The sequence below is a fragment of the Ostrinia furnacalis genome, unplaced genomic scaffold (assembly GCF_004193835.3).
Source record: "Ostrinia furnacalis isolate ACB-3 unplaced genomic scaffold, ASM419383v2 OfSCF0643, whole genome shotgun sequence".
Taxonomy (NCBI): domain Eukaryota; kingdom Metazoa; phylum Arthropoda; class Insecta; order Lepidoptera; family Crambidae; genus Ostrinia; species Ostrinia furnacalis.
Window position 1 is genome coordinate 545,667 of NW_021130882.1, and position 27,515 is coordinate 573,181.

General features: G+C 38.0%; 1 protein-coding gene across 1 annotated transcript; it reads left to right on the forward strand.

The window, feature by feature from the left end:
• Positions 1 to 15,853: 15,853 nt before the first annotated feature.
• Positions 15,854 to 18,287, forward strand: LOC114366636 (protein draper). The gene is made up of 2 exons (XM_028323568.1): positions 15,854 to 15,961; positions 16,633 to 18,287. Exon 2 carries the CDS (start codon positions 16,643 to 16,645, stop codon positions 18,035 to 18,037), a length of 1,395 nt encoding a protein of 464 aa, XP_028179369.1. The 5' UTR covers positions 15,854 to 15,961; positions 16,633 to 16,642; the 3' UTR covers positions 18,038 to 18,287.
• Positions 18,288 to 27,515: the final 9,228 nt, after the last annotated feature.

The following is a 27,515-nucleotide window of genomic DNA, read 5'->3' on the forward strand; positions in this document are numbered from 1 at the left end:
GAATGTGGTGTTACTCCAGATCTTCGATTTTCCTAGTTTTTATAGTTTTCCCTTTATGTGGCCATTAAACCTTAACTCTGTACCAAATTTCAGCTCTCTGAGTTTATGGGAAGTACTAGTTCTATTTTGATGATCATCAGTGAGTGAGTGTCATAAATGCGAAACTTTGCTTTCGCTTAACTTCGGAACTAAATGAGCTACAGACTTGAAATTTTGGATTTTAAGTATGTGATTATAGCTTACTAAATGACGAAAATTTCTGCGTTCTGGTCTTATCCAGAGGTTCTCAAATAGGGGCCTGAAAATGCGGCGAAATGGTTCCGGTAAAGGATGGTACGGCAGTGTTTGCTTCGCGCTCGACTTGGCGGGGGCACTGCCGTGCCCCCAGATATTGGTAATAGTAAAAAAAATATTTTAAACACGTCTGAAAGCACTTTTCTCCTTGACCGTCCGGGCAGCGTTCTCGTATCTCGTACGCAATAATATGTAGAGTACTTTCGATTTCCAAACGCAGTACCGGCGCGCGCGCAGCACTAAGTATAAAGCGAACAAATGGGGAACGGTAATAAGATTGGTGAAGTGGGATTGTCAATAATGTGGCCGTTTAACTTTTATGGTACGATCTATGGTTACTTTTATCAGCCACAGTTAACAAAGTAGTAGATTTTTTGAGCAGATGTCCATGTTCCTATAAAATTGTAGAATATGTACTTGTGAGCTTGTGAGTTATTATTAGAATTTTTTCCCTAATTGATTACTCAAGATCAAATATTACTTAAACTTAAAATACACTGTGGCATACCTAGATTACTCTTAGTCATAAATGGGTATTACTTAAACGCAGTTTATTTTACAGGTCCTTTCGCTTGTCAACCCGATATCCGTTAGCTGTAATGTCAACGCCAGATTTTCTCTAGTAAAAGTAAATAAACTTTTTATAAATAGTAAAAGTAAAAAAAAATATTTTAAAATTCGTTAATCTGTCTGTAAGCGAGATGCCTACCTGCTATTCCATAATCAAGCCATTTATTTGGTCTCTACTGCAGGAGTACAACTCTCTATAATTTACCAGAACCAAATTTAGGATTTGACTTACACTCCACGCTGTTCAGACGGGTTGGTTAGGCAAAGGAAAGTTCTACTTAGGTTGGGTCTAGGTGAGTTTATTGATTTGCTTGAAGAGAAGCATTATTATAACAACTTGTGTATTGTAAAATAACGTTGTTTAAAGAAAAATAACTATTATAATACTTATCCTTCTTAAATCTTTATCCTAATAGCTAGATATTGGCGTCGACTGTGGTTGCGTAGGCGCAATCGTCAACAAGGAACGCGGCTGACAGAAATGACGTAAGAGCGGTCTTTATGTCACAGCCCTTTTGGGAAGGAATTAGCTTTGGAACATGTTGTGTCAGACTTCTTAGTGACGTCTGACATTTAGCGAAGTATCATGGTGATGTATGAAAAGAAGCCTCTGCCTTTCTTTTTTTGCGCGTGTATGATTTACTATCACAATACTCTACAGAAATACAGAATACAGTCCGAGATAGATGTTCTGTAACAAGGACTCTTTCGACTCAAGTTTTGGGTCCAATTTCCAAGGATAACCGAAGTCTGTCGCCATAACAACAATGTTTATAGAATTGTTGTGTTTCGGCAGTTGTAAGTAAGATAGCCAGCTCCTCTGTGGTTGATGATTTGGGGTGAAGCTCGCTTCCACTCTCGGCCTGATCATCTATTTCCATCAGGTGATATACAGTTTTTAAAATGTCGCGTTGAGACCCGTGTTTCTCTATTTTAGGTGATATACAGGTCAAGATGATAAAAATGTGTTCCGTCGTAATAACATTGCAGTATTTTTTAACTGATTGACTGTTCCAGGTGACACAAAGAGTGTGCAACTAAAAAAGGTTAATTTCACAGTCACGCTCAGAATTTCCCAAGTCCGTGGGGAAACCCGCGCTCCCTGGGAACGCGAATGTTGCGTACGCGCATGGAGAACCAATGCACATTGCATCAATCGTGACGTATACGTTACAACTCATACAAAAAGATTCCGTGGATTGGCTGGAAATAGAAACTATACGTTTGAAAATATGGGCTTTAGATATTTTTTATTTAATCTTTAGATAGGTAGGTAGATGCTTTTTATTGCACACCACACAAATTAAAGAAATACAGAATGAAATCTGCACAATTTTAGGCGGTTTTATCGCTAGGAAGCGACTTTTCCAGGGAGATGTCTAAAATTAAAAAGGGGAATGAGTTGATTAAGGGGAAGGCGATGCCTCAATAAGGAGCGCTACAATCTATCTGGTTTCATCCAGCCATTTCCTGCAAACTTCTACTTAGGGATGATTTTTCTATCGTCAGATATCTTTTAACTGAAGAATAAACCTGTCATTTTGATGTATATCCCATACTGAAACTGTCAATGTGCCAAACTTATTCCTCAGTTAAAAGTTATCCGACGATTGAAAAATCAGCCCTTAATATTGTTAATCCATCGAGTGTGTAAGGACTTGTATAGTGCTTTTATTTAATTACTAGAGGCCGCCCGCGACTTCGTACGCGTCGTGGATCCCGTTTTACCTCCTAAGGGGTTGAATTTTGCAAAATCCCGTTATAGTCAGCACCTACGTTCTAAAAGGAAAATTTGAGACTCCAAGCACTTGCAGTTTCTGAGATTTCGTGATGAGTCAATCAATCAATCTTGTCAAAAATGACCTTTCGCTTTTATAGATATAGATTTATGCGTTTTATTGTGAGAACAAGAAGTATGTACGAGTCCATATTTCGAAAAGAGGTTCACAGCGACGTCAGTCCTCGTGACAAAGACATCCGAAGTGGCCCAGCCGGGATGGGAACCTGCAATCTCACTTTCATCGGGTGACCTCACGCGCGACCCGCGCTCATTGTGCGGGGTGACTGTCGTACTTATTAGAATACACGCCTAATATCCCAGGGAGACAAGCGTGGCCAATTTAGTGATGTGTGCCAATAGTTTATTTTTGAAGGAAGCGCAGCATTTTGGTCTTTATTTTTTTATCTTTTGTTTACATTACTTTTTAAAATAAAACTTGTACGAGGTGTAAAAGTGGTTTTGACTAACGCGCTTAGTCAAAACCACTTTTGACTAGAAAATTCAGTCAAAAGTGATATAGACCAAGGGTATCAGTCAAAACCACTTTTGACTGATTTTTGCAGTCAAAAGTGGTTTTGTTGACCGATTGTGAGTTTTTACTGTAACATCAATACATCTGATTCATTTTAATAAGTAGGTATAAAACTTAGTACCTAACTGATGTCTTAACAGTGTTCAGTGTTTTAAATATTTTTTAGGTAAACTTTACATAGTGATTTTTGAGTTTTTATAAAATATATTTGTCTGAATTTTACATTTTTCATGGTGGAAACTTCACTGATTAATGATTAAGTTTTTTGTCTCAAAGTTTGGTTCCTAAGTAAAGAAAAGTAAAATAAATAAGCAAATTGTGATAATTTCCACTTATCTCATTACTTCTACACCTTAGATATTATCTTTGATACTCCGTGTAACAGTAGGACATTATACCGCGTAACCGGATGCCCGGATCAGGTGTAAAAGTTAAGAACATCCCGATGCAATCTGACGATTTATACCGGTCCGATATCTCGGGGAGTTGCATCGCACGCGCATGCGCTGATTTACGGGTATCATACTAAAACGATATAAGTATAATATAGCAGAGATGTAGGTATGCAGTAGCGCTTTCATCATCACCATCAACAGCCCTTTACAGTCCACTGCTAGACTATGAGCCTCCTCCACTTTAGTGGAGGGTTTTGCCATAATCTCCACGCTTGGCAGGCGGGTTGGAGATCGCAGGTTAAAAGATTAGTGTTTATCAGAGATCGCTGTTGCCCGTTCTCTGTTTAATGTGTAGTCCCTAAGTCGCCTCTTACGACACCAGTAGCACTTTAAATATCTATTAATCATATGCCTTGTTATATCTATTTGGAAGCATATTATCAGAGGGTTTGGAATTGGCTGAAATGATGGTAATTATAATGAAGATTAGCAGTAGCTTTTGCCGTAATAAAGATTGGTGATGATTATGATTTGAATGAAAGTAACATACCTATATATTTTAAGTGCTTAATATCTTAAGTGCTTGGTTAAAGAGAAATCTATGTTTTAAAACGCAACACTCTACACCCACTCGTTCGTTCGTTTCAACCAAATGACGTCCACTGCTGGACAAAGGCTTTTCCCAATCTCCAAGGATTTCCTCAACGACAGGTTCTCTATTGCTTACATTCGGGTACTTCCAGCGACCGTCATCAGATCATCGGTCTACCTAGTGTGAGGCTCGTGGTCGCCACTCGAGACAAACATTATATTGGAAAAAGTTCGTAAACAAATGTACCTTCTGAGTCTTTCTAACGTGCGTCAAAACCACAGGCCTCCATAATTGAAATGATTTCAATGATGGGAATCTGACATAATCAGTTGCTTGACTCGCTGATTTCGCTGACCAAATCTTGTAACAGATTCGTGCTTCCCTTTGTCTTGTTTCGATTCACCTGGTTTGATTACATTTCGCAAGTTTATTGCAGGTTTTTGTTAATTGATACGGTATTTCATAACGATATGTTACATCGGCTTCTGTGTTAAAATGATATTTGATTTGTTATTACTTATGTTTTGCATCACTATGTGAAAGAATATTTAGAAGTGTAGAGTGTTTAATTGTTAAATCGAAGATATTGTTGTTCCGAGTAGATCCTTTCTGAAATTCTTGATGATTTAGATTTATTTGGCTTACTACGTTAAGAGTGAGTTTGTTTAGTGTCATATGGATAATTTTGAGAATCCTTCATCACAGAACCCGATATCCTAGTAGTTTTTCATTCAGTTAATGTCATCTTCTTAAATTCGGTGGTTCATTGAGCAGGAAAGCTTCCTACTACTTAGGCTCGATTCGACCAAACTTTTATCCGAGAATAACTCCTGGTATAGCTGGCATATTGACAGTTTCAGTATGGGAAATATGTCAAAACTGATGATTTATTCTGAGATTATTAAGGGAGAGTCCGCTAATTTGGACCAGTTTTTTTCAATCCCATTTTACACATAGTTTTCTTTTGTTTTTGCTAATGTCCATGGTATATAATAAAAGATACATTAGGTATTCAACTTACTATTTCATAAGTATTAATTAACATGATTGTTGTATATTTAGCACAAATCAACAAAGTACGAGTTCAGAACTTCGGTCCAATTTAGCCAACCGGTTCGATAATTTGTACCACAGGGTTACTACATTGGATTTCAATAAATTTCAAGCCTTTAAAAAAACTATGGCAAAATATTATACGATACATTCTTAACAAATTAGGAAACGAAGAGGAACAGTAGTTAATAACATAGACAATCGATATTGTTTTACACGTTATCACGATTTTGAGTAGGTACAAGTTTTGTAATTCCAATTATCGTAACGCACACTTGTACCTAATCTACTTTGCCAGTCTTTTGCTTTCATTTATTGTTAGTCAAACATAACTACCCTATTATAACTTCAAAATATGATTTACTAAAAAAAAATTCAAAATCCTTTGGTAAAGTTCCATACAACTTGATGTGGTACAATTTAGCCGACTAGGTGATAGTGCTTTTAAAAAATCGGTAAAAAATATAGCTTATAAATACCGAAAAATGTTTCAAATAATTGTAATCCACACTAATTTACGCTTCTAAATAATATATTAGAAACACCCTGTGATTAAATTTAACAAAATTACAATCTAAACATGTATTGTCAAAAGTTACTTGAAAACAATGAAAAAATACTTTTCAAAATAAAACACACGTGTTTGTTGTCACGGCAAAAACCACATGGCCGATATTAATTGATTTTAGTTGTGTATCGCTGAGTGTTGCAATTAAAGACATTCAATAAATACTTTACGAAATATGAGGGTGGTACAATTTACCCGGCGGTACAATATACCGAACTCTCCCTTATTTACTCTTGTTTGGTCGAATCCACCCTTAGATAGAGATATTGCGAATTGGTCGAATGACCTCTTCAGATTTTATCCTTTAGGTACAAGCCGTACAAGTAACCAAGCATCAACCTTTCCATAGCTTTCTTTCTATCATTTACGAAGTCACAAATATATTCCTCTAACTTTTAAGTGACGTAGCGTATATTCGGTGGGTGGTCAAACCTGTGCTCTAAAGAGTTTTTGCTCTTAACCTTGTTTGCCATTTCCTTCATCTCCCATCGTTTAGAATCGAATTTAACAGTACCAGCTCTGTCAAAGTGTGCCAGGAACTGCAATTGCATATATTAGCCGTCAGTTTCTTGCAGTCGATAATAATAGTTAGCGTGTGCATATTGTACATCTAATGGGGTGCTTAGCACACGTCGGCTGAGTCGGGGTTTCTAGGCAACTTGTATGAAATAGATCTATCTCATACAAGTTATTCAAGTAGTAGAAACCGTTAATTATTAGTTGCAGCTCCTATAGCGCTTTTATGCCGCTATTATGAAGTTCTAATGGAATTGGATAGTTTCCTAAAAAAATTTTTTTAGTCCGTCATGTTTAATATCAAAAAATATTGGACACATATATTTTTATTTGTCAATCTAACAAATAATTACATACATAGTTATGGTGCGTTGAAGTTCCGCACGACGTCACAACGTGCGGCACTTTTATGCACGCATTGACGTCACGGGCCTCTTCTTATGAACTTTGGCGCGCTTTATCTCTTTATATTTCCATTAGTTTGAAAAATACGTGTAGAGTATTTTTTGATAAGTTAACTGACGGACTAATTAAAACTCTTGCTTTTTGACCCAGGAAACATCCCTATTGTAGGTTGCAAAAAGTTGTGCCCCTTTGGCTCCAAAGCGGCTGCATAAGATCTGCTGAGCACGCTCTAGCGCTTGAGCTTGGCGCCTTTGGGAATAATCGGATTGACTCCAAAGCTCTTAAGCAACTAGTTTGTACTAGTTGGGGATATTCTTTTTCTTCTTGTGGTCTGCAAAACTTTTTTTTAATCCAGAACAAAGGAGGTCTTTGACTGCAATTACACATGTTAAGTGAAATGCAGTCTAGGATGGTACATATCTGCCCTGTAAGTGCCTATTCACTCTCGCCTTGAAAAGGCCCGAATTCGGGAAAGACAGCAGTGGGCTGAGTGTGAATTTAAATCAAACGCGCGTTTAAAAAATGTATGAAAATTTTAGTTTTTGAACGTTTCCCGCTAGGGGCGCTGTACAATCCGTCATAGATTTAATGTCATTTATATCAAACTGTAGTATGTATGTTCATTTACATCAAACTGTAGTATGTACCTCCAAATCTCAATCTCGTAAACTAGACAACTTAGGCACAGAACAGACGGTGAAACGCAACTGCAACGAAACTGCAACTGCTAGTTACTTTTGAGTTGCATCTAAGTTTCTGCTATAGCGTCCGTTGAGAGACCACACATGACGCGACCAGTTTGAAACTTTCAGTTTCAGTTTCATTCATAAGAATCATCAGAAAGTTGCAGTTGCGTTTCACCGTCTGTTCTGGGCCTTACTTACGTATAAGTTACATAATAAACATGTAACACATTGTAAGCTGTTTGTTTTCTGAATAAAACAAAACAAAATAAAATAAAACATACCTCGATTCGTGCGCTTATTACAAAAGAAGTGCATGTACCTGAAATAGAAAAAATATGGGTCAATCCAAGTTCACATAATTTGTATAATCATAAAATTATGATGATTAAATTGCCATTACTGACCTACACAACCCAAAAGGCTAAGTATACCCACACAAATTACTCAAAACACCTACAACTTGACCAAGACACAATGTTCGCTCTTATGCTAAAAGACAATAAGGGTCAATGCAATATCAAGAATTTGTCATGAATGAAACCTACGTCACTGACAAAGATGGTCGTCGAAGGCCTAGCAAAGATAGGGTTGCCAAAATAATATATATAGAGATTATAAACAAAATATTATTCAATATCTATTCAAGGAGATGAATGACGATAACCCAGAGCAGACATTTTAAGAGTACGTTTTGGAACTATTTAGTCTCATTCCGAGTTTAAATTATACATATTGCATGCATAAACAGTTAAACACGAATATGAATTCTTGTGCAAATTGCGCTTCAAAAATTTTATTTAAAAATCCGTCAAAAACAATTCAATAGCTGGTAGAGAACGTTAAAATGATCACGATCTATTTTATTTTAACAATCATCGAGATTTAAACAATCTTAATACTTTAAGAAATGTCTTGTCTCTTCTTACGATTTTTACACCTCTTTACGTACACATTTTATAAAGTTGTAATAAAACAATTGACAGCCCTATCTCCGGCAAAGGTGCCGAGGTTAGTATGTGACCTATCGCATAATATGTTTGACCATACATCACACACATCATCTGAGCTCATACAAACATGCCCCAATTGGTCGTGCGACCTTACAACGAATTTTCGTGCTAATATTGATTTATGATTATGGAAACAACAAACATTATTTTTAGTAATGTTTCGAAGGAAGTAGAGCAATTTTAAAATTGGTACAAAGAATAAATATGTTTTGTGGCTCATTTTATTTGGGATTCAAATTGAGGACCTCTACATGAAGTCCATCTTTAACTAGCAATTTGAATAAGCTTGTTGTCAGAAAATATACACGCTTATGGGATTCAGAGGGCAAGATAATTTTAAATTATCACTATAAACCCCAATGTAATTAAACGTGTCTAACAAGATTCAAACAGCCTTCCATTTAATGATGTGTAAAACATTGTAAAATAGGTATTATTTTCAGAACAATTTAGTTCATTGCTACACTTATAACTCTAGAAATCACAAGCACCTTAAACAGGCATAACAATGCGTAAAAAACAGGTTCCAAAAAACAATAAATAGTTTTTAACTCATTACATGTAGGTAGTATAAAAATAATTCTACCACAATTAAAACGCCCATTCACGTAGCGGTGAGACAGCATTTCCGGGCATTGCACAAATCGTCCACAACTCGTTTGAAACGTCAAACAAACGTTTCCTAGGATTACGTCTAATTGATGCCGGCTGACAAGGAAGTGTGGCTCACAGTTAATCCGCAAGAAATGTTTTGATTGTATAGATCCCGTTTGGTCTACACTCCTTGTAGACCCAAGGTGGATAGGCATTCCTCTAGCTAGCTCATTGGTCCCCAAACTTATTTGAGACGCGCCCCCTTTCGACTATACAAAAAAATCCGCACCCCCCCTCCTCCAGTCAAGATTATTTATTGGTCGTATCGAGCAGTCTGGAATGCATTCTCTCAGCGGTCGCAGGTTTTTTTATACTTAAGTACACAGATGGGCCGCGCCCCCCACTTTGGGAACCAATGCCTAGCTAGACTCTATAGCAGCGGTTCAAAAACTTATTTAGTCTACTGCCCACTTTGAGAATAAATTATTTTTTAGCGCCCCCCATTTTTGTAGTCAAGGCTCAGTCGGTGTCTAAGAATCCTCCTAGTAGATGACGCCTCCCAAGCCTCTACACAACGTCCCAATTTTTTTTTCTGGGTCTCTTACCGCCCCCCTTTAAGTCTGCAGCGCCCACAAGGGGGCGTTATCGCCCACTTTGGGAAAGACTGCCTATAGAGACGCTGAGCATTCATCTAGGATTACTCCAACAGTGGCTTTAAAATTCGTTTTACTATGACGTAGGTAGTGCTCATCATCATCATTATCAGGTCATTTAGTTTCCACTCCAACTTAAGTCTTATGGAGGATTAGACCTTCACACAGCCGTGGAGAGTGGTGTTTGCATATTTCTTTCTTAGTCGCCTCTTACGATTACGACATCCACAGGAAGAATAGTATTATGAAAAATGAATGCCAAAATATTGATCTAAACAAAAAAAAAATGTTTTCATTTTGCATTTGAGAATCCAATAAGGACAGTTTTATTTCTTTCTGAATTTATGACACTTTTTTTCCTTTTTTAAACACCTCCAAAAATTAATAATTTTTATGTTTGTACACTGATTTTTCCAACCATTTTCAAAATTCTTTTACATAATGTTTCTCCTATTTTTGCCCATATTCGACGTCTCCCTTTCGTAGAAAACAAACCTGACGTCATTGTAAATGCTGTAGCATACACTCAATGGCACAGAAACAGTGCTCAATGAACATGAGCGGTGCGCGTGAGCCGATTACTTATGTGCGACCCGCATATGCGAATAGCGAGAAGCAGCGGTACCGCTTTATGTATGAATAAGGGACTTAGGCTGAGTTGCACCACCTAACTTTGACCGTAACTATGACGATAACCGGTGTTTTTTGTATGGAGTTTGACAGATTTTTGACGATTGTCAAAGTTAAAGTAAGATAGTGCAACCCAGTCTTTGTTTAAATAGCCACGTTCACAAATTAAGAACGTCCAGAGGTAACAAGACGTGGATGGTTCAGATTGAATTTTCACGATCCTAGTTTAGGGCACTTTCCTATGGAGATATCCCGTTTTTTGCAGGATTCTGTTTAATAGTATACGTGTTTTAATATTAACGTTCACACTAATATCCCGTTGGCAGTGTTCCGCAAAAAACCGATACGTTTGAATTCGTAATTCGAATTCCAAACACACGTGTGTTCACACGACAGTCCATTTTGCAGGATCCTGCATTACTGGATACCGCAAAACTGGATTGCAGTGGGAACGAGCATCTGGGGACAGGATTGTTCTGTAATGACACTTCTAACCATCAATCTCTATTTTTTAAGTGACCCCTATGGTAACACATAATATTATGCATTTTGTTTTCATAGGGGTCACTTAAAACGTGAAAACGGGCATAAGTCTCTTAGCAACTTAGGTGCATTAACGAGGAATCGAACTCTAGACAACTCAAATACTTTGAATATTCAAAAGTCTGCAATGCAAAAGACATTACAACGCTTCAAGCACTTTCTTAATCAATTACACGTTCGATTACAAATGACACAATCTTAATTAAACAAAGAATTTACTTCTTAAGGATACGTTTCTTACATAATTCCTTAGCGCAAATAAATTGCAAGGCACTTTCTCCGGAAGCCCAATTTCTCTTTTTACTGTAACACACTTGCATCAATTTGTATCCTTTCCAGTAAAAGTAAAGTGATGACTAAGACTGCTTTGTTTTTAGCTAAGAATAGACACGGATGTTTATGTGTTTAACTTATTTATATTCCATTTACTTAGACATTTAATTTACGTGGCTATGAACATATTTAATTGAATTTGAATAGAGTTAGTGGTCGTTCGTTTCAGTAAAATGACGTTTAACGCTGGACAAAGCCAAAGATTTCCACAACGCCTGATCCTGCGCAACCCACATCCAGGTACTTCCCGCGACCTTCAAGAGATCGTCGGTCCACCTAGTAGGAGTAGGAGGCCTGCCCAGAGATAGTTGTACCTTTGGGAGTGGGTATATCTAAAGTCTTCTAGTCAAGAGTGTAAAAAAAAATTTGGAATTAATATTATGAACCTAAAACCAAGTAATGGATATGAAAATGCGAATCTTCCTAGGCTCTTCCCGCGAGCTTCACCAGATCGTCGGTCCACCTAGTAGGAGGCCTGCCCACGCTACGTCTTCCGGCCCGTGGTCGCCATTCGAGACCTTTTCTGCCCAACGGCCATCGTCTCTACGAGCTATGTGCCCCGCCCTCTGCCACTTGGTTTTAGTGCTACGCAGCGCAGGACCGTTCATAGTTGAAATCCTTGGAGGAGGCCTTTGTCCAGCAGTGGACGTCATTTGGCTGTAACGAACGAACGAACGAATCTTCCTAATTTTTAGCGTATTGTTTATTTCGGTCTTTTGCTTCTGGCAATGTAATTTGATATTTTTCCACATAAACGTCATCATTGTTATGTTTATCGGATTTTACATCGAGAACAGCTGGCCAATATCGAATGGACATTCGATCTCGCTTGGCAGCCGAATGGACTGGCAAATAAATATCGATATCCTGTGTTTATTCGATGGAACAGTTATATATCATTCGAGTTTAAAGCTCTACTGTTTTTTATGAAAAAGCTATTTCAATTTCGATGTTTTGTTATAAGTTTGTTTAAAATTACTTTTACGTTTGATCTTTGCATCTTCTTCTAACTTGTAACTAATAGAGAAGGCAACTTTGCGACTGAAACAGGAATTTTATGTAGTTTTGTACCGCAATCAAACACATATTTCTTCCCAAAAACATAATTTCAACATCCCTAGCATTAAAAATTGAGATGATGTCCAAAGATGTTAATTTCCCGCCCAAGTACCTACACCCAATCGGCGGATAATGACCTTGCGAAGGCGCCCACGCGTGGGCCCAAATAAGAATATTATTAAAGTAACAATCAGATCAAGGCTTTTAGGCTTTTTTTAGTCAAAATGATTTAAGATTTCAAGTACTTACAAAGCTATTTTGCATGTTCAAACACCGAATCCTTTCCTTTCACGGAGTTTTCCTTAAATATACCTTAATAGGGTAGGCCCTATTAAGGTATATTTAAGGAAAACTATATGTATTATCGAATGCTAAAAGCACCTGAAATAAAAATTACTTAGACCTATTTTATGCAAGTTTTTCGCTTATTTGCAGCTACCCTTTTTTGAATACTTTCTAGATAGGTATTGTTATTAAAATCCTATTTCTTTGCCATCATTTTAAACAATGAAGTATGTCTTTATTTCCGTTATCTGGTACCAAGTATATTAATGAATTTATATTTATTTATTATAGACGTTACACAACTGATACACATAGCTACAAATTCTCGATTTTATTCCTAACAAAGGAGATCAAGGTGGTTCGTCTTGAAATTTAGCATAACTCAAGGTGCATAACCTTCTAACTTCGTCTAATATGCATACCTAACCTCTTATGAGATCATCCGCTTTGTTGTAGTAATTTGAAATTGGCGCGTTCTTGCTACGTAATGACAGATGACAGGTCGTTGACTATTTTTTTCTTGTCTGCGCCATCACTGCTGTAATGTGCATTGTTCTGTTTAATAAAACTCAAGTAATTAATTATAAAGTCGTTTAATTACAACACGCTTGACTTAGAATTCGTTTCAAGTGTGTGATTTAATACTTAGATACCTAAGAATTTGGGTCTTTGTTATGCATTTTTCTCTTAAAAGTATCATTTTTCTGATTCAAAAGTAGTAGAATCTATACTTAATATTATAAATGCGAAAGTAACTCTGTCTGTCTGTCTGTTTGTCTTGCTTTCACGCCTAAACCACTGAATCGATTTTGATGAAATTTGGCATAGAGATAGTTTGAGTCCCGGAAAAGGACATAGGATAGTTTTTATCTCGGTTTTTGAAACAGGGACGCGCGCCGCGGGCGAAACCGCGGGCGGAAAGCTAGTTATAAAAAACACAATATCTAAACGTTAGGAGGAGTAAGTAGGTAGTTTCGAATTAATTTGTATTAACACTTTGACAGCGACTCAAGATCTCAGCAGTCCATGCTCCATATTAGAGCTATAAAACGCCCCGCTGTCAAAGTGTTATTCATTTACTGGACTGATTTAGATGGAAAATTGCTCTATTTAGCTGATTTTAGAGCCCTAACTTAAAGCCTACTTTTATTCTTGAAAAAATACTGCGCAATAAAGGTATTAAATTGTGAGCTCCATTATACTCGTGACTGAAACCCATGTAAGCAAAACAGCGGCCAAAACCATAGTTCATAATATTGTACTATATCTACACTAATATTATAAAGAGGAAAACTTTGTTTGTTTGGTTGTAAATAGGCTCAAAAACTACTGGACCGTTTTTAAAAGTTTTTTCACCATTCGAAAGCTACATTATCCACGACGAGTAACATCATAGGCTACAAATTATTTTGGAAAAAAAATTCCGTAAATATTTCGTATATTTGGGTTTTTTGGAGTCCACGCGGGCGAAGCCGCGGGCGGAAAGCTAGTCTTAGATAAAGACAATCTTTTAGAGATACTAGTAGGTATTATACGTAAAATGTTTTCTAAGATACGAGAAAAGATGACGCTTTGATAAAGAAATTCGGTTATCTTTATTAGATTTTAAGATTTGTGTTGTGACTGTTTTATTTATGTGTAAAGATAAGTCGCATGTTGTTTTATTGATGTGAAAAATACTACGTACAGACGGTGGTTTAACAAGCTAAAATTGGTATCTTAAGTAGTAGAAATAAGAGATATTTTTCAATAAAATGTATAGTCTCATGTGTTGTCGACTGGACTTCAGTATTACGACTCATCATCATCATCATCTCAGCCATAGGACGTCCACTGCTGAACATAGGCCTCCCCCAATGCTTCCCATGTTGCCCGGTTGGTAGCGGCCTGCGTCCAGCGCCTTCCTGCTACTTTTACGATGTATTATACGACTATTTGGGATTAATATCTCAAAAAAATCAACTAAATGCCAGTTATTCTATTATCATATTTATCTACGAGATAAGTTTATACTTGTATAGATTAACTCTTTCTCTATAGGTCAATGTCAATACGTAATTAATTTTTAGGTTCGATATCATAATAGTTAATGGATGATTAAATATTGGTTCTTAATTACACTAATAACTAAAATGATGGCTGTTGTATTATGATGGTGAAACGCACGAGTCATAATAAGGCAGTTAGTGACGTCATCACTTAGTTACAATGCACGTATGAATCATACTTTGCACACGGTTCTAAAAGGAACCTTCCAGAACTTACAATAACTTGTAAAAAGTACGTTTTGTAACTTTGAATTGTCGAACCAATTTTTATGAATTTCTTTGGACATAGGCTATGTGACAGGAAAAAAATGGTGGGATGTAGAGCAGAATTTCACAATTTCTCATGGTAGTGTGGACTACTGTGCATTCATTACCAATTTCCGTAAATTTTGAAGAAGCTAAAAAATTTTATTGCTGACTGTCTGTACAATTCCCAATAATTTGTTAAAGATAAGGTTTGTCGTGTCGTTCCGGTAGAGCAAAATAGGATTATCCTCTCTCTTTTCTCGGTCTTATCCTGTGTATGTTATAAAAGCCGATTAAGTGACAAATATGTACACGGATACCAGACCTCCCCTACCCAGACGCCAAAGAGAGTCTAGGTCGAAACCATTCCCTAATGTTGAATTAGACCTTCGTAATCTTGCAGTGGACATTAAATGACCTAATGATGATGACCTATTGCTGACTTTAGTGTAGTTCCCAAAAATTGGTTAGGATCACAAGAACCGGCCATGTGCGAATCAGACTCGCGCACCGAGGGTTCCGTACAAACTTTAAAATATTTTGTTCCTGAAATAATTTTTTAAGCAAAAAAAGGAAAGAAAATCACGTTTGTTGTAGGGAAGGAAAGCCCTTCTCAAATATTTATTTTATTTTGTTTTAGTATTTTTGTTATAGCAGCAATAGAAATGCATCATCTGTGAAAGTTTGAACTATCTAGCTATCAGATAAAAAGCTGGTGAAAAACGGACAGTGGAGTCTGAGGCTGGGTTGCACCATTATATTTCAACTTTACATAGGTCTGTCAAACTCCATACAAAAAACACCGGTTATTGTTTTAGTTACTGTTAAAGTAAGATGTGTGATGATGTGTAACTCAGCCTTAGTAGGGACCCTATCACTAAGGCTAAGTAGCACAGTTTTACTTTCTAGATACGGAACTCTAAAACCTTCTTTTAACCTACTAAGCTTTTGCATCCACTACGTTTCACACGTCACTATTTGCGCTCGGACCACACGGCCCTACTGATAATTGCGCACGGTGCGTTGCGCACGGTTCGTCACTTTTGCGCACGGAGTCTTCGAGCTCGTATATAGTCGACGCGAGTGATAAGCACTATCATACACAATACAACTATCGTAGCTATCGAAGCAACTCGTGCACTGATAAGCTGTAAACAATAACAATACTGGTGAGTTTAAATTGTAGTTTTGTTGTTAAGAACGCTTGTTTAGATTAATTTGTTAGATATTTCTATTTTCATTTGTTTGTTGAGAATAGTGAGTGAGTTTTTTGAGCTGCTTCTTCTCAGCACTGGCCCATTTATTGTCCCGAAGCAGTGGAAGGGTTAAGTAATACTGGGACCTGTAAAGGCGGTTTTTAAAAGTTTACTTGCAAAAAATAAACTTTTGTAAGTAAAAAGTGACGTAAAACTAAAAGTGACGTTTTATCGTATATCTCTATGAGTTAATGGCAGTTGTCTTCGTTATTTCTTTATTATGTTGACTAGGAACTAGTTTCGTTCAATATTTATTTAATGTCCATCATGTGTCAGTTATTTCAATACTAATTTTAATTGATATTATTATGATCTGAGTTTAATGTTATTAACGGTAACGACGTGCCAGATGCGTAGATAACTTACAATAATTATTTATCCAACGAAAAGTTATTTAATTTTACAATTAAAACTTTAGTTCAATTTAACTGTTTTTACGACTGTATGCTTTAGTACTATAAATAATAGAACAATAATTAAGAACTTATTAATTTCATTAAAACTAAATTATTTTCTTACCTAATGCTTAAAAAGGTACAATGAAATGAATATAAAATAAACATTATTATTAATTTTGTCCACAGATCGACCAAAATGCCTCGCTGCGAAAAGAAAACCGCATCCTCCATGAAGTGCGACAAATCCGGATGCTTTTGCATCCCAACTGATGGCAAGCCTTGCATCTGCGTTTGCGAGGATGCATCCGGCAAGATCATCCGTTGCGACGACTGCAAATGCGTCGAAGAGGACTGCAACTGCAAGTGCGTGGATTCCGAATGCGTTTGCATCCCTTCTAAAGGAAAATCCTGCATTTGCGTATGCAAAGACGAAAACGGAAAAATTGTATCATGCGATGACTGCTCGTGTACTACTGAATGTGAAGTGAAATGTGCCAAAAAATGCGACAAGAAAGGATGCGTCTGCATTCCAACCGACGGCAAAGATTGCATCTGTGTCTGCGAGGATGAAGCTGGCAAGATCATCCGTTGCGACGACTGCAAATGCATCGGAGATTGCAAGTGCAAGTGTGACGATAGCAAATGCATCTGCATCCCAACTGGTGGAAAGTGTTGCATCTGCATTTGCAAGGATGCAAAAGGTGGCTTCAAGCGATGCAATGACTGTTGCTGCTCTGTTAAAGTAACTAAAGATGGTTGTGCCAAGAAATGCGACAAGAAAGGATGCGTTTGCATCCCAACCGACGGCAAGAATTGCATCTGTGTCTGTGAGGATGAAGCTGGCAAGATTATAAGTTGCGACGACTGCAAATGCATCGGCGACTGCAAGTGTAAGTGTGACGATAGCAAATGCATCTGCATCCCAACTGGCGGAAAGTGTTGCATCTGTGTTTGCAAGGATGCAAAAGGCGGCTTCAAGCGATGCGATGACTGTTGCTGCTCTGTCGAAGAATCCAAGACTGGTTGCAGCAACAAATGCGACAAACAAGGATGCGTCTGCATCCCAACCGACGGCAAGGATTGCATCTGTGTCTGCGAGGATGCATCCGGCAAGATCATCCGTTGTGACGACTGCAAATGTATCGGAGACTGCAAGTGCAAGTGTGACGATAGCAAATGCATCTGCATCCCAACTGGCGGAAAGTGTTGCATCTGCGTTTGCAAGGATGCAAAAGGTGGCTTCAAGCGATGCGATGACTGTTGCTGCTCTACTGTAGAAACTAAAGAGGGCTGTGGAAAAAAATGCGATAAGAAAGGATGCGTCTGCATCCCAACCGACGGCAAGAATTGCATCTGTGTCTGTGAGGATGAAGCTGGCAAGATTATCCGTTGTGACGACTGCAAATGCATTGGAGGAGGATGCGTTTGCAAATGTTTAGATTCAAAGTGCGTCTGCCTACCTACAAAGGGCAAAGCTTGTATTTGTGTCTGCAAGGATGATAAAGGTGCGTTCATAACATGCGATGATTGCACTTGCTCTACAGAAGGGGCTTCAGCCAAATCTGGATGCAGCGGTTCAAAATGTTGTTAAAAATGTACAAACGCTCGTATTCACAATTATGAGGTCTCACAGTGCGCGTGGACGCACAGGGTGACACGGACCAATCACAGAGCTGTATTCAACGCTGTGCGTTCAATTTGTTGCTTTACTTAAGCAAGCATCGTTTGTGAATACGGGTGGAATACGGAATATTGTATAAATTGTATGATTATGCTTATTCAACTATTTTATTGGAAATGCATATTGTGATTTAACCCTGCCTACTATTGTTTTATATTATTACTAGCAGCCGCCCGCGACTTCGTACGCGTGGATCCCGTTTTACCCGTCTTCATCTATCTTACACGGTTTAGTTTTTTTCATACAAATGTTTTTTCCCGCTAACTCCCGTTCCCGTGGGAATTTTACGATATCCTGTTGTACCTAAGCTTTAAGTTTACTAAGGTACCTGCACACCAAATTTCAAGCATCTAACTTAAGCGGTTTAGATTGTTCATACAAAAGGATTTTTCCGCTAATTCCCGTTCCCGTGGGAATTTCGGGAATTCCTTTCTTAGTGCACCTCTACGGTACCTAAACTACGTCCCTTCCAAATTTCAAGTGCCTACGTTTAGCCGTTTAGGCTGTGCGTTGATCTGTCAGTCAGTCAGTCAGTTTCTCCTTTTATATATTTAGATATCCTTTTTTAAATAAACATTTATCCGATTGATTTTTGTTTTTATCATTTTACACTTCTTTCTTCGAGTGAGCTTTACATGTGTGGTAGTTCGTTACTGTTCGTTTTTCAAAACTTTTGACTGACATTATGCTATCGTTATAATAATATGCATGTACACGTACACACACAAGTAAAACTCACTCGCCTTCGTGAGTTGCAAGAACTATACTAAAAACGCAATTTCTTTACCAGTCTTAAACTGTGCTTAAACTTAAATAGGTAGACGAGACATTTTCAATATGAATACACCTTTAAACTCTAACAATTTCTATAATTTCAACACACACGCCATTTCAGTTCAGTAGTGATGTTAAGAAACTTGATGGTCATTACGAAAACTACCATTAGCCCGACCTTAACCTTTTGAGTGACGCGAGATATCGTAGATCACACCCACAGCCCAGCGAGAACAGACAATGCATTTGAACTTTTGAAAAACGAACAGTAGCGAGCCACCACACATATAAAGCTCACTCGCCTTCGTAAATATCAACAACTAAATGCGTGAAAAAGGTAGCGTGTCCATATGCAATTTATATATTTGTAAGCTGTTAGTTTTCTGAATAAAATAAAATAAAATAAAATAAAAATATACAGCGGAATGTAGATTAATTACCATTTTATTGATTGTGAATACTTCTTTTGTGTAGTCAATCCTTTATTTATTACAATTGATATTAATTAGATTTTAACTAAGCTATCTAATTTCATTGTCATACCGCCCAAGAGAGAAAATGTAAGGCATTCTGCAATATAAAGTAGAAACCTTGACATACGCCACGTGATCAAAAATAATTTTAATGATTTCACTATCTAAGAAAAAGTTAGAGGGCCTTATTTAAAATAAAAAAAGCTAATCACACGTTAAACATTGGCTTAAAATTACATTTACATTTTAGACAAGTGTTTAGGTAACTGGCGTTATCTCTTTGTAATAAGCCCCAAAGTATTTGAGCGAATAAAAAGAAAGGCAATGAGGATGATATCGAATTCCTCTCGAATTCCTCCTTCCTTTTATAACCCACATCATAAACTTCTCCTTGTCCTCTGGCTCATTTCCTCGCATCTGGTGCAAAGCCTTTGTAACTCCTCTCCCAAAAATACCCAATCCTGCCACCTTAAATAACTTCAGGCCTATTTCCATACTACCTTTCCTGTCAAAAATCCTTGAGGCGGTTGTCCACTCCCAACTGTCAAAACTCATCTTCACAAACAACCTCCTCAGTCCTTTCCAATCTGGTTTCCGGCCCGGCCACAGCACCAGCACCGCACTCAAGGTGGCGGAAGACATTAGGATGGGAATGGAACTTGGCCAACTAACACTTCTTGTACTCATCGACTTCTCTAATGCCTTCAACACAGTTGACCATGAAGTCCTCCTTTCCATGTTATCCCGCTACAATATGTCACCTGTCGTTATGAATTGGTTCGCTTCCTACCTCTGCGGTCGCCAACAGGCCGTACGTTTAGATAAAATTATTTCCCACTGGCGCGACCTCGTGACTGGTGTTCCGCAGGGTGGTATACTTTCTCCTCTTCTTTTCTCCATTTTTATCAATTCTATTACCTTCGGTATTGGTTCATCTCACCATCTGTATGCCGACGACCTCCAACTGTACCGGCACTGTCGCTTCGATGAAATTGACCAGGCTGTCCAACGCATAAATGATGACCTTGAGCATATCAGGGTATGGTCATATCGTTACGGCGTCGCTGTTAACCCTAACAAATGCCAGGCGATAATTATTGGTAGCCAACGTCAACTGTGCCGTTTAAATCTGGATGGTGTCGCTTCTATCGCCTATAACGGTGTCGATATACCATACTGTACCAGTGTTAAAAATTTGGGTCTATATCTCGATTCTACTCTAAGCTGGACGACACATGTTTCCGAGGTTAGTCGAAGGGTCACCGGCACACTGCGCTCTCTTTGGAGATTGAAGTATTTTCTCCCTGTTAAAACCAAGATTTCGCTTGTCCACGCTCTTATTCTTCCGGTCATCGATTATGCTGATGTGTGTTATCCGGACCTTAATCAAGTTCTCCTCAACAAACTGGACCGCCTTCTGAACAATTGCATCCGGTTCATATTTTGTCTTCGCAAATATGACCATGTCTCTTCCCACCGGTCTGAGCTCCATTGGCTACCTGTCCCTGCACGGCGCAATGTTAGAATCCTTACCACCCTTTTTACCATCTTAAATGACCCTAACTCCCCTTCCTATTTGAAAACACAGTTTAAACTTCTGAGTTCGACGCACGCACGTCAACTTCGTTCGTCCAACACGCTCCTTCTCTCCACTCCTTCCCACCGCACTGGTTTCCTCTCTAATTCATTTCTCCTCAATTCCATTCGCCTTTGGAACGCTCTTCCCGAGAACATCAGGCAGGCTCCTAGTAAGTTTGTTTTCAAACACTCTGTGCGCAAACATTTTCTTGAACGCATCATGTCGTCTTGATCTCCCTTATTCTTTCCTTTTCTCCCTTATCCTCTCCTATCCTCCCTTACCTCTCGTCATCCATTTTATATAAATTATATGTATGTATTTATGTATATATTTTGTATAAATATATATTATAATATTTTATGTATTATATTGTGTACATTTTTGTAGCTTTTTAGCACCGCCTACTAAATATCTCTGTTTTGCTCAAGGTCAGCTGGTAGAGAATGACGTATGGCATTAAGATCGCCTTTTTGTACAGAACATTGTTGTGTGTGCAATAAAGTCTTTAAATAAAAAAAATAAATATATGTAACTACTGGAATCGCAGAATCACTGCGTCTTTCTGCGCGCTTAAGCGGGACAGTATATCCCAAAAAAAAGTCAGTTACTTAGAATAGAATACAGTAGGACGCCGATTATCCGAACGCCGATTATCCGAACGCCGATTAACCGAATCGCCAATTATCCGAATCGGTCCTAAACGTAATATAAAAAATTAAAACCAAGTAATTTTTATTTTGTATTGGTGTAACAAGTTGGAACTCGCAGGAGTCTACATATATTTCAACTGAGCGTTATTATAGAACTGTAAACACAGTTATTAAAGTTTATTCTATGTGTGACAGTTCGTTTTTAACATGCTTTTTCTTTATTACCAGTCTATGTCCGATTATCCGAATTTTCGATTATCCGAATCGACCCCGGTCCCAATTAATTCGGATAATCGGCGTTCTACTGTACCTTTATTCAGCATTAACATTTATGTGCATACATGTACAGAGGTTAAATTACTGAGCCATGCTGAAAAGGCGCCCGCTCAGTGAAAATCGTGACATGATACAAGTCGTCAAGTCACGAAGCTGGTTTTCAGCGGGTACCAACATGGGGGTTATTACGCCAAATAAGCGCCCTTTTGACAGTGAAGGTTTATCGATAAAATTCGTGTTCTACGGTTCTTCCACAAATCTCATTTCTGATTCGATCACTTAGCAAAACTCCGCTGTAGCACGCTCCATCGCTTTGGGCAACCTTGTATAAATATTAATTCGTATATTTCCACCAGGTCCCCGACTCAACTCACGCCGGCGAAGACGACTACGACAAAACCGCTCGCTCCAAAGTGACCATGATCAATCCAACACAACTAGACGCGGTCTCCGCAAAACTCGTCGACTGGAAGAAACTCGCCGCCAAACTAGGCTATAAGCCCGACGAAATACAGTTCTTCGAGTCTGAAAACGCTACAGACGCGGCCAGAGCCAAGAATATGCTACAACTCTGGTTCGACGATGATGAAGACGCTTCTGTAGAGAATCTACTGTATATCATGGAAGGTTTAAAGATGGCCGATGCGTGTGAAGCTTTACGGAACGCGAAATGACATCTAATGAAAACTAGACGTAAGAAAAGACAATAAATACGTATACTTATTTGTAAGTACGATTTTTATTTGCTATTTACCTGAAAACAGATGAGGGCATAGGGTCCCGTTAGTACTTTTTGGAAAGGGAACCCTTCTAGTAGATTAGCTATTTGCTTTTTAATCAGATTTAAATATTTGTTTTCTACAATTTATGATAAGATACAACACAGACAGACAAGTTAAAAGTTATCTGCTGGCATTAAGTAAGACCTGCTACAGGTTTATTCTTCTTCATATAACCAATGTTTTTATTGCAGCACTTTGGACAGCAATGCCTTATCATCTCAAACATATTTGGCTATATTGTCGGGACATTAATTCAATATTGCATAGATTAGTCTGGAATTGTTTACAATGTTGCATAAAATATTGTCCATTTAGAAGCCACTTTGTTTGAACAATTTATTCACAATTGAATTTATGCCAAGCATTTGTCAGTATAATTAAGAATTTATCTGGTATGCTCACTGTTTCGTCCACAATGCTGTGATAAAGCTTTCGAACGTGCAATTTAAAAATGTGAAACACGTAAAAATATAACTAATAACGCTGAAGCATAAGACAGAATGTTTTTAGGACAGCTGTGAACAGTTTCACGTTCTTAGGGTAAAGTTCCACTACAACTGCAGCGATTGTAACACAAGTAAAAAACATCGGTACGAAAATGTGTAGAGAAATACAATGGATTCTGCTATCAATCTGCTGCAAAGCTGATATCAAGAACAAACTAGACGTTTTCTGAATTTCGCAGCTTTACCAACGTAAAGTATTTATTTCAATAATCCAAAAAAATAAGTAATGATAAAGCCTAATACAAGTGGGAACACCATTTTCCTTGAGGAATTTCCACTTCCACTAAGAATCATGATATCAGTTGGAATCTGGAATGAATACTAAAATGTAAATGATCTGGTGGTGAAGGTCGCGGGAAGAACCCGGATGCGGGCAGCGTGGAAACCCTTGGAGGAGACCTTTGTCCAGTAGTGGACGTCATTTGACTGAAACGAACGAACGAACGAAATGTAACATTTGTTCAACATCTCGCCCGATCTAATGGGCACAGTCCTAACGTTGACCTCACCGACTGGATACAGACAGTAGCTCTCGATGCCCGCCGAAAGATTTACAAAACCATTCAACAATGTTGGCCGCGCCGAAATTATAACGCACGCATTTCCTCGTCCCGCTGACTCACGGCGTGCCCAAAACAGAACTTATTACGTACATATTTCAACGCAATCTACAGCTTTAGAATTTGCGACCTTATGCTGTTGGGTTACGGGCGTCAAATGGTTTTGAAGTAAAATTGTGTGAAGGCGAGTGGCAATTATAAGCTGACCCATCGCACCTCCCTCGGTCGCACGCGCAGAAAGCGTTCGCAAAGGACTCGGGAGTCGACGGAGTGTCCGTACTCCCTGGTCGAGTTACAGCGGTGTTTACAGAATCGCGGAATACTAGCTACACCGAAATTAGTTTGAAACGAATGCGTCAATGGGCAGGCGGGGCTGCGAGACGTGCGCGCGCGCTCCTGAAATATTTATATTTTTATGATCCGATGCGCGTCGAGATTTTTATATTAAATATATCGCGGCAGGACGCCCGAGCGGTGACGCGCGTCGATTCGGATTTTTGTGTGTTTTGTGCCACATTCCTTGTAAGTACACATTTTTATTTACTAACTAACACTAAACTTTGAGCAGCTTTGTGTTTAATACATTTTAAAATAGAAAAGTATTAAACTGTCAGCAGATCTCTTAATAAATCATAAAAAACTTCCCGTTAATTGGCCGCCGAAAAACATGATTCGTTTGAAAATACGATCGCAAAAATTATATTTTCAGTTATGAGCTTTCAGTTATTTTTACTCGTTTCAGCACTTTTCAAAGGTATGCCAAGCCGTAAAGTTTTATGACGTTAGGATCCAGTAAATCACCTAGCTACGTACCTATGTTCCGCGCAGATACAGAATTTTAGTTTTACGATAGTTTTGTTGCATGTTCAAAGAGAAATATCGCCGCGTCTGAACATCGGTGATTTGACTTTTTGCATGTACGATTTTATGTTGCATTCTGTGAACCGGCTCATTCTATGAATTTCTATGTGTTGGTTTAAATACTGATTTAAGTGTCTTTCTATTAGCCACGAGTATTTTAGTTATAAATGTGTCTTTATAACTTCCAAAAACATTTTCCGACTACTGAAATTTTCACTTTATTGTTTAATGAAGAATTATTTCCAAGTCGATTCATTTATATGGTGAACTGTGATCATGGTGTTATAGCTACGTGCCATCCGAAGCACAAAATCTTGTTTATTTTCCAACAGAATAACTCATACCTACAACATCCTAACCAAACTGGGAACCATTTACACAAAGTTCTTACTTTAATTTAATAAAAATTTAACTCTTGTTAAATTTTTATGTTCCACCATGTGGCATTCGAACCCTAGACTTCCAGGTAGATAGAGTCGAACTCTCTAAAACTCTTAAAAGTCAGACCACATGAATGATAAATGAATACCTACATACTTACTAAGTCGGCAGGTGATCAAATCCATAGTTTCCACTTTTCTTATCCAGTAGGTACATAAAGTAATATGTAAGCTGAAGCGCAACCTGAAAGTATCAAGAAAATAATCAAAACTATTGTGCCAATTGTAAAACTACTTCGATCGGGCTTTGTAGCGCTCCTTGGGAGAGTCTTACTTCAGCAGTCGACTCTTTTATAGAACTACATGAGTATTTTTTTTCTTTGCCTGCGCTTCGAGACAAACATTTGGCAAGTGCTGAGAAGAAGCGCCGCAAGCGCAACAAACTCAGTCACCACTACCGGTTTCCTCTTGCCTTCCTACATTGCCTCTTCGCCCAGTTTTGACTCCAAAATCTGTTTTTTATTTATCCATAACGAGGAAGCTCTTGGCCTGTATCTCACCTGATGGTAAGTGACGATCAGACCGAAGGTGGAAGCGAGCTTCACCCGGAATCCTCAACCACAGAGGAACTGGCTATCTTACCTCTAACTGCCGGAACATAACAATGCTGTTAACATTGTTGTTACGGCGACAGACTTAGGTAAGATGGTGGTAGCTAGCCAGGCGGACTTAAAACATTAGTTTCACACATCTCTCCTCTTCACTCTGGTGGCAATGTCTATAATGTCGATACTGTGGCAGCGCCATTAACCGGCCGGTTAGTTACACGTCGTGATTAACTCATCTCGCTTGGCAGGCGCTCGTTATGTTGTCGAACTAACATAATCAAACGTTTAATTAACTTGGCGCTGCCAACTCTGTTTTTAGCTTTTGGTAATTTGTACTGCTCGTAAACCCTTGCATCAATAATTGGACTTGGTTTACAAGTCTAGCAGTAGTCGCTTTGATTTGTTTTAAATCTGTGAACTTTTAGCAATTTGTGTAAAAAGTGGTTATATTGCTACCCCGCACGCGTATTCCACGAATTACAATACACTGAAAAAATAGTACCTACTGCTTACAGAAATGAGTGACTTGCGAACTAGAGGTTACTACTAACAGGTACTATGGTAGGAAAAAAAGTTTGTGTAAATTAAACTATTTTGTACTGAGCTAAATCTGGTTTGGTTATAAACACTCAGTTCGCTAGTCACTCATTTGTGTAAGCAGTAACGAAACATTTTTTTCAGTGTAAATACTTGTATGAAAAGGACGCTTGCGGATGTCATGCATGGGGCAATCTAGCGTCCGTGATGAAATCCGCACGATATTAAAAAATATTCCCTTTTAAACCTACCTTAAATTCGTACATCTTGGTAGCTAGCTCTACATTGATTCATTTATCACTGGCGTTCTATGGTTGGCGCGTGCACTGCTCTAAGAGCACCAATAAACTTTAGATTATATCAAATAAATTTTAAATATAAAAGTATTTTAAACGAAAGCAACACACCTAAACACATTCCCAGAAAATCCTGAAATTCCACCAAGATTTATTCATTGTAACTCGCGTTGGATTCCATACATTCATCTTCTCCAAATATAACCCAAAAGGAGTCAAGTATAACCGGGACTGAGTAATTTGTTGTCTGGGCTCATTTCCTTGTGGAAGATGTGTAGGGTAATTAATAAAGATAAATTAAAGCCCCACATTGAATATTCGGCTCAAAATCATTCCTACCTCATCATGTTTAACTAAATAGGCTTGCGGATATTTTCTGTTTAAAATTGAATAAAAATCGCAATTCGTTATTGCATTTGAATACCTATACCTACATAAAATATAAATTATATTAACTAATAATGAACCCTAACACGAACCAAGCAAGCAACCACAATTTATTAAATATTCAATGAAAACTATGTTTTTATGCGTAAGAAGATTTTTAAAAGAGATCATAGCATGTAGAGCGTCATTTCTCTATTTGTCATTAACTTTTCTTAGGCTGGGTTGCACCATCTTACTTTTACATTAACAAACGACAAAAATCTCAAAATCCATACAAAAATCATCGGTTATCGTTATAGTTCCCGCCAAAGTTAGGTGGCGCAACTCAGCCTTAGCGTAGGTATATCTAAGAAAAGTTGATGGCAAATAGAGAAAAAGAACTAAGTAGCACAGATGGTGAGACCAGTAGTCCGGCAAGCGAAAGATCGTTGGTTCGATTCCCACCTTAGACAATTCAATTTTTTTTAAGTTATTAAAAAAAATATATGCTAACTGGTGTTAACTATGTATGTTATGTAGTTACGTAGAGAATAAGAACAACCTACCTATATGTTTCTATGTAATATATCTTCAGCGTCTAGGTTTATATATCACGATCCAATCGTAAATAAGGCGAGCAGTTGCCACAACAGTAGATAACATGGATGTGCGTTTGGTTTTTGTCTATGGAGTAACCGTAAATAACTCAACCTGTTACAGTGTTCACTTTAAATTAGGTT